Source organism: Salmo salar, chromosome 27 (assembly GCF_965601325.2).
Source record: "Salmo salar chromosome 27, fSalSal1, whole genome shotgun sequence".
Taxonomy (NCBI): Eukaryota; Metazoa; Chordata; class Actinopteri; order Salmoniformes; family Salmonidae; genus Salmo; species Salmo salar.
The window spans coordinates 13,966,131-13,979,263 of NC_138317.1; the positions used below are offsets into that span (position 1 = coordinate 13,966,131).

General features: G+C 42.2%; 1 protein-coding gene across 3 annotated transcripts in view; it reads right to left on the minus strand.

Annotated features, from left to right (window-relative positions):
• LOC106588322 (atrial natriuretic peptide receptor 1) overlaps window positions 1-13,133 on the minus strand; it is a 112,095-nt gene that overhangs the window by 41,758 nt on the left and 57,204 nt on the right. For all 3 annotated transcript variants that reach the window (XM_014177183.3, XM_014177184.3, XM_014177182.3), the window contains one exon: window positions 9,092-9,227. In XM_014177183.3, coding sequence (XP_014032658.1) covers window positions 9,092-9,227 — 136 coding nt within the window. The remainder of the gene's footprint in view (window positions 1-9,091; window positions 9,228-13,133) is intronic.

Sequence of the window (13,133 nt, forward strand, 5' to 3'; positions counted from 1 at the left end):
TAGTGTAGTAGGTACAACAGTGTGTGAGGATGGCCAGGAAATCTCAGATTAAAACCTTGATTTTGTTTGTAGAGCACACTTCTGGAAAAACATAATTCAGTTTTTCCTGCAGGTTGTCTTTCATTTTCTGCAATGCTGCAAACTAGCATACGGAAATGTGTCCTACCCAGTCTGAAAACAGTGATGAACACAGCGGTCAATTCAAACCGTTTTGGCTAATACAAAATTCTCCAGATCTCCAAGGGAGGTGTGACAACGACGTGATTTTGGAGGTATGGCAACACAAGACTGGGGTTAGGCATAAGGTTAGCAGTGTGGTTAAGGTTAGGGTTAAGGTTACCAGCACGTGGAGCCTCAGCATCACGCAGACATGCCCTCGCTGTGAGCATTCCTATAAATGGTTCAGGGAGGAAACTTGAATCAAGTTGGTGACATCTGACCTGGTCAAAGGTCAAAACAGTTTCAAGTTTTGTCCCAACTGACCTTCATAACTTAGCCTGGTGGAACCAGCCTGATCACTGCATTTACCATTATATTTCACATTACATATCATGACATTTGAAGTGAAATAGAAAGGTGAATGCAGCGATCAGGTTGGTTCCACCATGCTAATCATAAAACCATTGATAATGTAATCAGTGCTTTGTGTGTGTGGTTGTGTGTGACCAACCAGTATCTTTGATTAGGGGCCAGGAGCCGATCTACGCTGCCATGTGCATAAATGGGGCGCTGGCAAAGACCTTACCTCCAGCCTCACCTCTTGCCTGCTCACCAACGGTGGTCGATGGGGAGAACAGAGTTAGGTATGTTCAGTATGATCTGTTCAAAAGTCAAAATATCACCTGTTTGTGTGTCAGATATTACCTATCCTAACTGACATTGGTAATAGAACATTGACTATGTGTGTAGGTGTTCACAGAAACATGTATGGAGCCAGTACAATGCAAGATGCTGTGATGAAGTCCAGACTGACAGACGGGCTTGATTCTGAGGTCTCTAAACGAAGAGAGACCTGGCACTCAGCATTAACATTTTACTGGACACAACTTTTACTTGTGTTGTCTTTTTTAAATTATTGAATTGAATGGTATCAGTCAATATGGGGAAGGAGGAACCCTGTGTATTCTGCAACAGGATCAGGGAACTCCTGTTGTATACGAGACACCACACAGGAAGGTATGACCACTGTTTGCCAAGGTAGCCCCATTACCACCAGACAAAATGCCGATAGGAATTTCTGTATCGGCTGGGAATGACTATGGAAGGTGAAAGGTGCACATTGTTATATTAGCAGAACACCGCTTCTATGGTATTATTTAAAGGTTGTTTATTCTACATGGACCTGTTAGTACATTTGAAATGTATCAAAACACTTCATTTCGAATATCTACATAATTTCAAGCAATTGCATTCTTCTTGTATTACTCTGTTGGCTACTGACCTATACAAAGCTTCCTGCAGGAGGTTTGTTTGTTGTGATTGAGTGGGGGGGAAACAGCTGCGGGCAAGGTTCTGACAGATGGTTGTGTCTTGGTGGTGGCAAGGACACACCCAAGAAACATATCAAACCACACCCCAAGCCAACTCACACTTGGCTTCTGGCATGGCCGCCAGCATTTCTTGAGTACCAAGCCAAAAAACTAGGCCCAATCAACGTCTTTGTGCTATACTTGCCAGCAGTACCTGTTCTAACTGTGCCCTTACATGGTTCTGATAATGCACCAACCCCTGGTAGTTATGCATGTACAGTAGACATAAACATGGATAGCGATGAACATGTCCGGAACACTACAGTAAAGTACTGTTAATACAGATTCACACACACAAGTATCACACTTGAATCCAGTCAAGAACGTGCACAGACCTGGGTGTTTATACTGTAAACTATACACACACACACACACACACACACACACGCACACACACGCACACGCGCACACACACGCACACACACACACACACACACACACATACACATTCCAGTGTCTGTGTACGGTCGCTGAGGAGTTCACCTCTACCCTCTATGTATTATCTCATGTCAAAATGCTTTTACTCCTATCAGCCGACACGTGAAGACAACCCAGCAGAGATGGCTTAAAATAACCTGTAGAACAGAAAGAGAGAGAGCACTTCCCTCCCACGACGTAGTCTCAATAAACACACACACACACACACACACATATACACTCAGGACCCCAGGAAGAGTAGCAGCTAATGGGGATCCTAATAAAATACTAAATACCACACACACACACACACACACACACACACACACACACACACACACACACACAGCAGCAGCACACACGCGCACACACACACACACACACACACACACACACACACACACACACACACACGCACACACACACACACACACAGGACCCCAGGAAGAGTAGCAGCTAATGGGGATCCTAATAAAATACTAAAAACCAAACACACACACACACACACACTCAGGACCCCAGGAAGAGTAGCAGCTAATGGGGATCCTAATAAAATACTAAAAACCAAACACACACACACACACACACACACACACTCAGGACCCCAGGAAGAGTAGCAGCTAATGGGGATCCTAATAAAATACTAAAAACCAAACACACACACACACACACACTCAGGACCCCAGGAAGAGTAGCAGCTAATGGGGATCCTAATAAAATACTAAAAACCAAACACACACACACACACACTCAGGACCCCAGGAAGAGTAGCAGCTAATGGGGATCCTAATAAAATACTAAAACCAACACACACACACACACACACACACACACACACACACACACACACACACACACACACACACACACACACACACACTCAGGACCCCAGGAAGAGTAGCAGCTAATGGGGATCCTAATAAAATACTAAATACCAAACACACACACACACACACACACTCAGGACCCCAGGAAGAGTAGCAGCTAATGGGGATCCTAATAAAATACTAAATACCAAACACACACACACACACACACACTCAGGACCCCAGGAAGAGTAGCAGCTAATGGGGATCCTAATAAAATACTAAATACCAAACATACAAACACACACACACACACTCAGGACCCCAGGAAGAGTAGCAGCTAATGGGGATCCTAATAAAATACTAAATACCAAACACACACACACACATACACTCAGGACCCCAGGAAGAGTAGCAGCTAATGGGGATCCTAATAAAATACTAAAAACCAAACACACACACACACACACACTCAGGACCCCAGGAAGAGTAGCAGCTAATGGGGATCCTAATAAAATACTAAATACCAAACATACAAACACACACACACTCTCTCTCTTTCTCTGTTACACACGTGCGTGGGGGGGGGGGTGACTGTGGTAGGTCACTGGCTCTTGCGTGCCTTGGTCGGAGCAGACACGTAATCCCTGAGGGACTGTGCTGTTCTCCTCAGTGAGTCAGTCAGGGGCAGACAGCCTGCTGGTCAATACAATGGAAGAAAAATAGAATAGAGCTGAAGTTGGTGCTCTCCCTCAGGCTGGAGCAGCCAATAGCTCCGACAGTTAGACACCTGATAGACCCGTGGTCAAGACTTGCTGTATTACTCAGTGTCCGTCTCCATCGCTCTCTCTCATGATTTTCTATCCTTCTGTCTCTTTCTTTCCTCTATCTCTTCCTCTCTCTCTCCCTACATTATGCTATTCCCTGTCAGCCACCAAACACAATGTACCCAATATAAGTCCTTTGAGGCAAACCGTCAATTTGACAATGTACCCATAAGACATCTTACAATCCAATCCTATCACAGATATGAATCATGGTGCTGTAACAGGCTGTCACTGAATGTGACCATCAGTCGCGGTGAGCTTATCTTCATGATGAAAAGAAGGCCCGCTGGTGAAGCAACGCAAACGGTGCCCAGTGAGCTAACTCGTTAGGGAAGTTTGCATGATGACATCAAGAACAAAAGCAGAGATAAGAGCTCGGATAGGCCTCAAGTGAGAAGGACGTACTTTGGTATGACGAGCGAATCATTCCGCTGTCAGAATGTGTCACGACATCCACCGAAGGTGGCTCCTCTCCCTGTTCGGGCGGTGCTCGGCGGTTGTCGTCGCCGGCCTACTAGCTGCCACCGATCCCATTTTCCTTTTCGTTTAGTTCTGTCTGGTTTTACACACCTTCCCTGTGGGTGGATACGACTTTTGTGCGGTTTTCCCTTTGTGTTTGTGCTGTGCCTTCGGGACCGCCTGAATAAACATTTTATTACCCTGGAACCCATCAGCCCTCCTGGTCCTGATTCCACACACCCCCCTCCGGCGAGAGGCGTTGTTACAGAATGAGAGACCCTTGAGGGTAATTTGTAATCTTATTATTGTATTTTTTCGATCAATGCAATCAAGTTATGGTTTACCTGCGAGGTGATGATTTGGGCATAAGCGACATAAGTGGTCGCACAGGAAACCCGGCCGCTAGGGTCCCCCGTACCCCCCAAAAAACATTATATTATGTATACAGTGCATTGGGAAAGTTTTCAAACCCCTTGACATTTTCCACATTTTGTTACGTTACAGCCTTACTTTTCCCCTCATCAATCTACACACAATACCCCATGATGACGAAGCAAAAACAGGTTTTTAGACATTTTTCCAAATGTTTTTTTATTTTTATTTATTTCACCTTTATTTAACCAGGTAGGCTAGTTAGAACAAGTTCTAATTTACAACTGTGACCTGGCCAAGATAAAGCATAGCAGTTCGACACATACGACAACACAGAGTTACATATGGAATAAACAAAACATACAGTCAATAATACAGTACAAAAAAAGAAAACAAAAAGTCTATATACAGTGAGTGCAAATGAGGTAAGATAAGGGAGGTAAGGCAATAAATAGGCCATGGTGACAAAGTAAATTACAATATAGCAATTAAACACTGGGCAGAAGATGAATGTGCAAGTAGAGATACTGGGGTGCAAAGGAGCAAGATAAATAAATAAATACAGTATGGGGATGAGGTAGTTGGATGGGCTGTTTACAGATGGGCTATGTACAGGTGAAGTGATCTGTGAGCTGCTCTGACAGCTGGTGCTTAACTTCTTTGGGATAGGGGGCAGTATTTTCACGGCCGGATAAAAAACGTACCCGATTTAATCTGGTTACTACTCCTGCCCAGAAACTAGAATATGCATATAATTAGTAGATTTGGATAGAAAACACTCTAAAGTTTCTAAAACTGTTTGAATGGTGTCTGTGAGTATAACAGAACTCATATGGCAGGCCAAAACCTGAGAAGATTCCATACAGGAAGTGCCCTGTCTGACAATTTATTGTCCTTCTGTTGCATCTCTATCGACATTACAGCATCTGTGCTGTAACGTGACACTTTCTAAGGCTTCCATTGGCTCTCTAAAGCCGCCAGAAAGTGGAATGGGGTGTCTTCTGTCTCTGGGCAGATAACAGGAGCACAGTTTGTCAGTGGACTGCCTGGTGACAGAGAGATTGGAGATGCGCGTTAACCCGTTTTGTTCGTGCGTTCAGGTCACTATCCAAAGGGTAACGCGCGAGTGCATTACCGTACTCAGAAGCATGTCAAACGCTGTTTAAAATCATTTTTTATGCTATTTTTCTCGTAAAATAGCGATAATATTCCAACCAGACAATGTTGCATTCATTCAAAGAGGCAAAGAAAAAATGGCGAGGTCTCGTGAACGCGCATCTCCAATCTGAAAACTTTCAGACCCCTTCACTTTTTCCACATTTTGATACGTTACAGCCTTATTCGAAAATAGCTGTGCTGCAACGCTCCCCATCCAACCTGACAGAGCTTGAGAGGATCTGCAGAGAAGAATTGGAGAAACTCCCCAAATACAGGTTTGCCAAGCTTGTAGCGTCTAACCCAAGAAGACTCGGGGCTGTAATTGCTGCCAAAGGTGCTTCAACAAAATACTGAGTAAAGGGTCTGAATACTTATGTAAATGTGATTTCATTTGTTTTTTGCAAATATTTCTAAAAACCAGTTTTTGCTTCATCATTATGGGGTAGTGTGTGTAGATTGATGAGGGGAAAAAACAATTTAATCCATTTTAGAATAAGGCTGTAACGTAACTGTCATGTCTACTCCCGCTCCCTCTCTCTTGCGCTTGAGGACGCCAAGTGGCCCATCATTACGCACACCTGTCACCATCATTACATGCATCAGCGCTTCAATGGACTCACCTGGACTCCTTCACTTTTTTAAATCTGTCTGTTCCTCAGTTTGATCCCTGTGTCTGTTCCTCAGTTTGATCCCTGTGTCTGCATTAATGTCGTTTTGTTCCCCCTGTCCAGACGATGTTCTTGTTTTGTTGTATGTCCGTTTATCCATTAACCTCACTAGGGTAGGGGGCAGCATTCGGAATTTTGGATGAAAAGCGTGCCCAAAGTAAACTGCCTGCTACTCAGGTCCAGAAGCTAGGATATGCATATCATTGGTAGATTTGGATAGAAAACACTCTAAAGTTTCCAAAACGGTTAAAATAATGTCTGTGAGCATAACAGAACTGATATGGCAGGTGAAAACCTGAGGAAAATCCATCCAGGAAGTGCTATTATTTTGAAATGTCTCTATTCCATTGAAAGCCTATCCACCATACAAAGACTTATGACGCAGTTCACAATCTCTATGCCTTCCACAACATGTGGCCAGTCTTTAGGCATTGTTTCAGGCTTTTACTCTGAAAAATGAGGGAGAAACAGCACTTTCAATGAGTGGACAGTGGAAATTTCCAGACATGAAGCCAGCGCGTGACCGGGAGCGCACCTTTCTTGTTTCTCCTTTCCTATTGACGAAGATATTGTCCGGTTGAAATATGATCGATTATTTATGACAAAAACAACTTGAGGATTGATTATAAACATCGTTTGACAGGTTTCTACGACCCTTTATGGTACTTTTTCTGAATTTTTCGTCTGTCTTTTGTGACCGCGCTTTGTTCCAATGGAATACTGAACAAAACGCACTAACAAAACGGTTTATGGATATAAAGAGGGACTTGATCGAACAAAACAAACATTTATTGGGTAACTGGGAGTTTTGTGAGTGTAACCATATGAAGATCATCAAAGGTAAGTGATTAATTTTATTGCTATTTCTGACTTTTGTTACTCGTCTACTTGGCTGGTTACTGTTTGTAATGATTTGTCTGCTGGGCGCTGTTCTCAGATAACCGCATGGTTTGCTTTCGCCGTAAAGTATTTTTGAAATCTGACACCATGGTTGGATTAACAAGAAGTTAATCTTTAAACCGGTGTATAACACTTGTATGTTACATGAATTTTTATAATGAGTATTTCTGCTTTTGAATTTGGTGCTCTGCAATTTCACTGGATGTTGGCCAGGTGGGACGGTAGCGTCCCACCCCCCCAGAACGGTTAATGTAGTTTTGTTCCACCCGTCCAAACGCTGTTATTGTTTTGTTATGTCGATTTTTCCATTAAATTATCACTCCCTGTACTTGCTTCTCATCTCCCAGCATCTGTCCTCACAGTAACAAAAAGTGGAAAAAGTCAAGGGGTCTGAATACTTCCCCAAATGCACTGTATCTCAATTCTTATTAGCCAATGCCCATCACGTTTTTCTCACAGGACACAAGTGAAGACAGACACATCAGGGACGCAACTGCCGAGGTGCATATTGAAGATATTGGAAGAACTGTCCACATTTACATTTCGTCAGCCAACAAGATGAGTAGGTCTAACGAATAGCAAAAGCACTAGCTTATGTCAATCTCCTATCCCCCAATAGTACAAAAGTTGACCTATTCTGTGCGAGAAATAAATATTCCAAACATAGTCTGGGACAGTTGTGGGATGCCATAGATCCCAAATTAATACAACCACTAGCTTAAAAATAAAAACGTTCAAAATCTATGAGGCTGATGCAACAGATCAGAACATTTAGCTTAAAATGTTTAGAAACTATTTCACATTATCAGCGCAGCAATATGCACACGGCAGTAGGCTGTAAGAGCGCATGTTCCAAAATGCAATCAATTACCGGGAAAACACCATTTTCAACAGTGACCGCAAATTCGATTATGCATGTAATGCTTTCATTATAAAGGTGAATTTTTACACTTTAGTTGTGAAACAAAACTTATCAAATATATATGCCTATGGGCTAGGCTACATGAGGTGTGCAACTATGATTTGAAAAAGTTGAAAAAAAGGCATGCTCTGTTTCTTGCCTTACCGCTCACAAGCTGGGCATCATTCACAAGTGATAATATATTATTAGGCTAATATTGTCACCCATCAGACTATTCTTGATTTAATCTTTTCTTTACATATACTAAATAATATATGTGTGAAATTTGTTTAGAGTTAGAATGGACCCTTATCATGCACCTGTCTCAAAACAGGAGCAGGGGAAAAAATACCTGTCATCTATGCACTTAAATAGTAAATGGAGGATGCTTTTCACGTGGTTCATTTTCATGCCAGCAAGGTAGGCAATACTCCTGTTGTAAAGGGAAGCAATGTGCTTAATATTAGGACATTTGAGAAATAAATATAGTAGGCCTAGCCTATAGAAAGCTGATGGGATCCTCCTCTTTTTAGTAGAGGTCATTAAAACTGCCTATAGAAATGTTTCGCAACATGAGCTTAGGGGTTCTCACGAAGTGTTTGATTCAATTTTATTACATTTGCATTGATGTCAGAGTGAATAGAATGCTGAGTACCAGGCAGTTAGTAATTTTGGTAGGCTACTAATGACCATCAGCAGCATCAGAGCATGAAGAAGCCTCATTACCGTGATTAAATGGTCATGTGGAATTTGACTGCAGTCATGACTCGTGACTGCCGGTATGGCAGTAATACGGTCACCGTAAAAGCCGTAGGTAGAGCTCTTTTAGGTTCTAGATAGCACCTTTTTTTCTAACAGTGTACAGATGATGGGTGACCTTTTCTGTTCAATGAACAGGCCTTAAAGCCAGCAGATACACACAGCATTGTGAGTGTGTGTATCTGCATTGACTCACCATGTTACGTGTGGTTCCACATCCTCTGTGTGTGTGTGTGTGTGTGTGTGTGTGTTCGTGCGCACACATGTGTGTGTGTGTGTATCTGCAATGACTCACCATGGTACGTGCGATTCCACATCCTCTTGGTGACGGTGTCCCCTCGCGGCCGGCCCCCTGCCTCTGTCATGGTCTCATTCAGGGCCTGAGAGTAAAGCATCACGCCGTCATAGAAGCCTCCTGCTATCAGGTTCATCTAGTTGAGAGAATGCCAAGAGTGTGCAAAGCTGTCATCAAGGCAAAGGGTGGCTATTTGAAGAATCTCAAATATAAAATATATTTTTACACTTTTTTGGTGACTACATGATTCCATGTGTGCTATTTCATAGTTTTGATGTCTTCACTATTATTCTACAATGTAGAAAATAGTAAAAATAATGTAAAAACCCTTGAATGAGTAGTGTTCGAAAACTTTTGTCCGGTAGTGTATACAGATAAATAAATACAGAAAAATGAAATGGAAGGCATTTGAACCAACTCTGGCACAAAGAGAAGATTCAAGTGTGAGACAGGCCTACAGTACACACAATATATATACATAAGTGCCATTCGCTATATAGGAATTATAAGTCACCATTTTTCTTTTACTCCAGGCTTTATCAAAAAAATCCGCAAATGGAAATACACAATGGACAAAAAAACATTTCCGTTTCTCCTCATCACTCAGCCACATAATGCCAGGGTATATCTGGTGGACTTTCTAGAATAAGGACAAGCGTATATCGTGGTAGAAAAGGGAATAGAGAATACAATTAATTTCATTCTCTATTTATTTGAGGTCACAATTTATTGATTTTTTACCTTCATTTAACTGGGCAATTCAGTTAAGAACAAGTTCTTATTTTCAATGACGGCCTAGGAACAGTGGGTTAACTGCCTTGTTCAGGAGCAGAACCACAGATTTTTACCTTGTCAGCTCGGGGATTCAATCTTGCAACCTTTCGGTGACTAGTCCAACACTCTAACCACTAGGCTACCCTGCTGCCCCACAATAGTTACATGATCTTTCCTCTTCTATTTTACCATTATACCAACCTTTTTCAACGGCCAGCAGCAATTTCACGGATATTACCTGTGCACATAGCGATCTCTTGCTTTTAGGTAGGTTGTACATAATATATCTCCCACATATACACTACATGACCAAAAGTATGTGCACACCTGCTCGTCGAACATCTCATTCTAAAATCATGGGCATTAATAGGGAGTTGGTCCCCCCTTTGCTGCTATAACAGCCTCCACTCTTCAGGGAAGGCAAGATGTTGCAGGGACTTGCTTCCATTCAGCCACAAGAGCATTAGTGAGGTTGGGCATGGATGTTGGGTGATTAGGCCTGGCTCACAGTCTGCGCTCCAATTCATCCCAAAGGTGTACGATGAGGTTGAGGTCAGGGCTCTGTGCAGACCAGTCAAGTTCTTCCACACCGATCTCGACAAACCATTTCTCACTTTGTGCATGGGGGTATTGTCATGCTGAAACAGGAAAGGCCTTCCCGAAACTGTTGCCACAAAGTTGGAAGCACATAATCATCTAGAATGTCATTGTATGCTGTAGTGTTAAGATTTCCCCCTCACTGGAAGTAAAGGACCCAGCCCAAACCATGAAAAATAGCTCCAGACCATTATTCCTCCTCCACCAAACGTTACAGTTGGCACTATGCATTGGGGCAGGTAGCGTTCTCCTGGCATCTGCCAAACCCAGAATTGTCCGTCGGACTGCCAGATGGTGAAGCTTGAGTCATCATTCCAGAGAACGCGTTCCCACTGCTTCAGAGTCTAATGGCGGCAAGCTTCACACCACTCCAGCCGAATCCACAAATTTGAAGGGGTGTCCACATACTTTTGTATATACAGTGTATTTACATGTTGTTGTGTGTGAGTCAGAGTCAAACACGCCTGCATGTGAGTCTGTGTTTGTAACCGCGACTGTGTGTCCTGAATCAACCTTGAAAGAGGTCAAGCTGACATAGGGATTTCCTGACCCTGAATGTAACTGTGTAACTATAACTATTATAGAATGCTTAGCACAGGCTCATAAGTCAAACCTTTATTTGTTTGTGTTAGAGACCAGACTAGGAGCTGCGATTTACCCGTGTGGCCAAACTGGCCATATATTCAAATCACTCAGACATGGAGAAACAGATCATATTCCCCTGTGGTTAGAACTGTCTAACTTCCCACTGTGGACATGGGACATCTGGAGAAGCCCTGCAAATTAACCTTGAAGATGCTTCAAATGGTCCACTGGAATATCCTCTGAATACCTTCATATCTTTCAGTGAATCATCATTCATGCAACAAAAAAAAATGGAAAACAATACTATTTTTCATTTCTCAGAGAAAGAGATTTTGTTCAACAAGCAATATTTTTTTTCCTAAAAAGTTAGGGGTCAAATTTATTGGCACCCCTGTTTTCAATACCTTTCAATACCTCACATTGGGAGGAAAACGGCACTGAACCTTTGTATAAAATGTTTTATGAGAATGGAGAACCATTCCTCCATACAGAATCTTTCCAGATCCTTGATTTCCTTCATCTGCACTTATGGACTGCCTTCTTCAGTTCAAACCACAGGTTTCCAATGGGGTTCAAGTCCGGAGACTGAGATGGCCCTTGCAATATGTTGATTTTGTGGTCATTTAACAATTTCTTTGTGGATTTTGATGTGTGCGTGGGGTTATTATCTTGCTGGAAGATCCACTTGCCAACAAGTTTCAGCCTCCTGGGAGAGGCAAATAGGTTTTTGGCTAAAATGTCCTGGTGCTGGGTAATGTTCATGATGACGTTGACGTTAACGTTAACAAGGGCCCCAGGACCAGTGGAAACAAAATAGCCCCATAACATCAGAGATCCACCACCATATTTTACAGTTGGTCCTTTTCTGCTTATACATCATTATTTCGACGTCAAACCCACCACTGGTGTGAAAGCTTTTTGTATTACTTGTTAAACCAAATCTATTTCTCTTGGCAAGTGTATTAGTATAAAATAATATAATTTAAAAAAAACATTTGGATCATACAAAGGCTTAGGTTGTCCAAAACAGTGGCCAGGTGGATTCATTCAAGTCTTATTCCAAATTTCGTTGTGTTACAGCCTGAATTCAAAATGGATTAAATGTATATTTTTTTCCTCACCCATCTACACACAATATCCCATAATGACAAATTCACACATTAATCAAACATAAGCAAACATGATGCTTATTTAGTCAGTTCTCTCCTCTGTCTGTTTATGTTTAAATTGACCTTTGACTCTGTACACGTGGTGGGACCCAGTGTGTTTTTAATAAGTACAGTAGTGATGGGATTTTAGTGACTCATGTTGCGGTAGGTATTTTGACAGACGCTCTCATTGTTGCCCACAGGTACCAAGGGATGAAGATGTGAAGGAGTTTAATGATAAAACTATCTCCAAAGCATGCAGCCGTAGTTGTAGGGGTGAGAAAAATATCTTCCGATATGTGCATTTAAAGATTTTTTTTGGGGGGGGGGATGAAAGGCTTAGGTAGTCAAAAACAGTGGCCAGGTGGACTCATTCAAGCCCAGTACAGACACATGGAAGAGAGAAAAATAAAGTTTGGGATATGGAGAGAGCTGAACAGAGAGATATCAGAGTAGCAGACATTGTTCATTGGCAAAAGAGAGACTGACAGATGGACGGACAGACAGACAGACAAAAGCCCAATTTATGTTAGAAAAGGCAAGTGTTGTCCTGGTGGGTCGCAGACAAAAGTGACGGCAAAGCAGACAAAATTAAGGGCATTCTGGTCACAGTGGAGTGGCACAGAAGAGTGTCTGTGATCCATCAGGACGAAACTTGTCTTTTCTACCCTAAATTTGTCTTAAAGCTGCAATATGAAACTTTTTGGACGACCCAACCAAATTCGCATAGAAATGTGAGTTATAGATTTGTCATTCTGGTTGAAAGCAAATCTAAGACACGAAAGATCTGGTCCATGTGCACTACTTTTATGCTTGCCGTTATTACGTTTCATTTTTGCGTATTTTACTTTCGATTTTGTACACCAGCGTCAAACAGCTGAAAATACAATATTTTTGGTTATTTCACAACGTTTTAGATTGATTGTCTACACATTGCT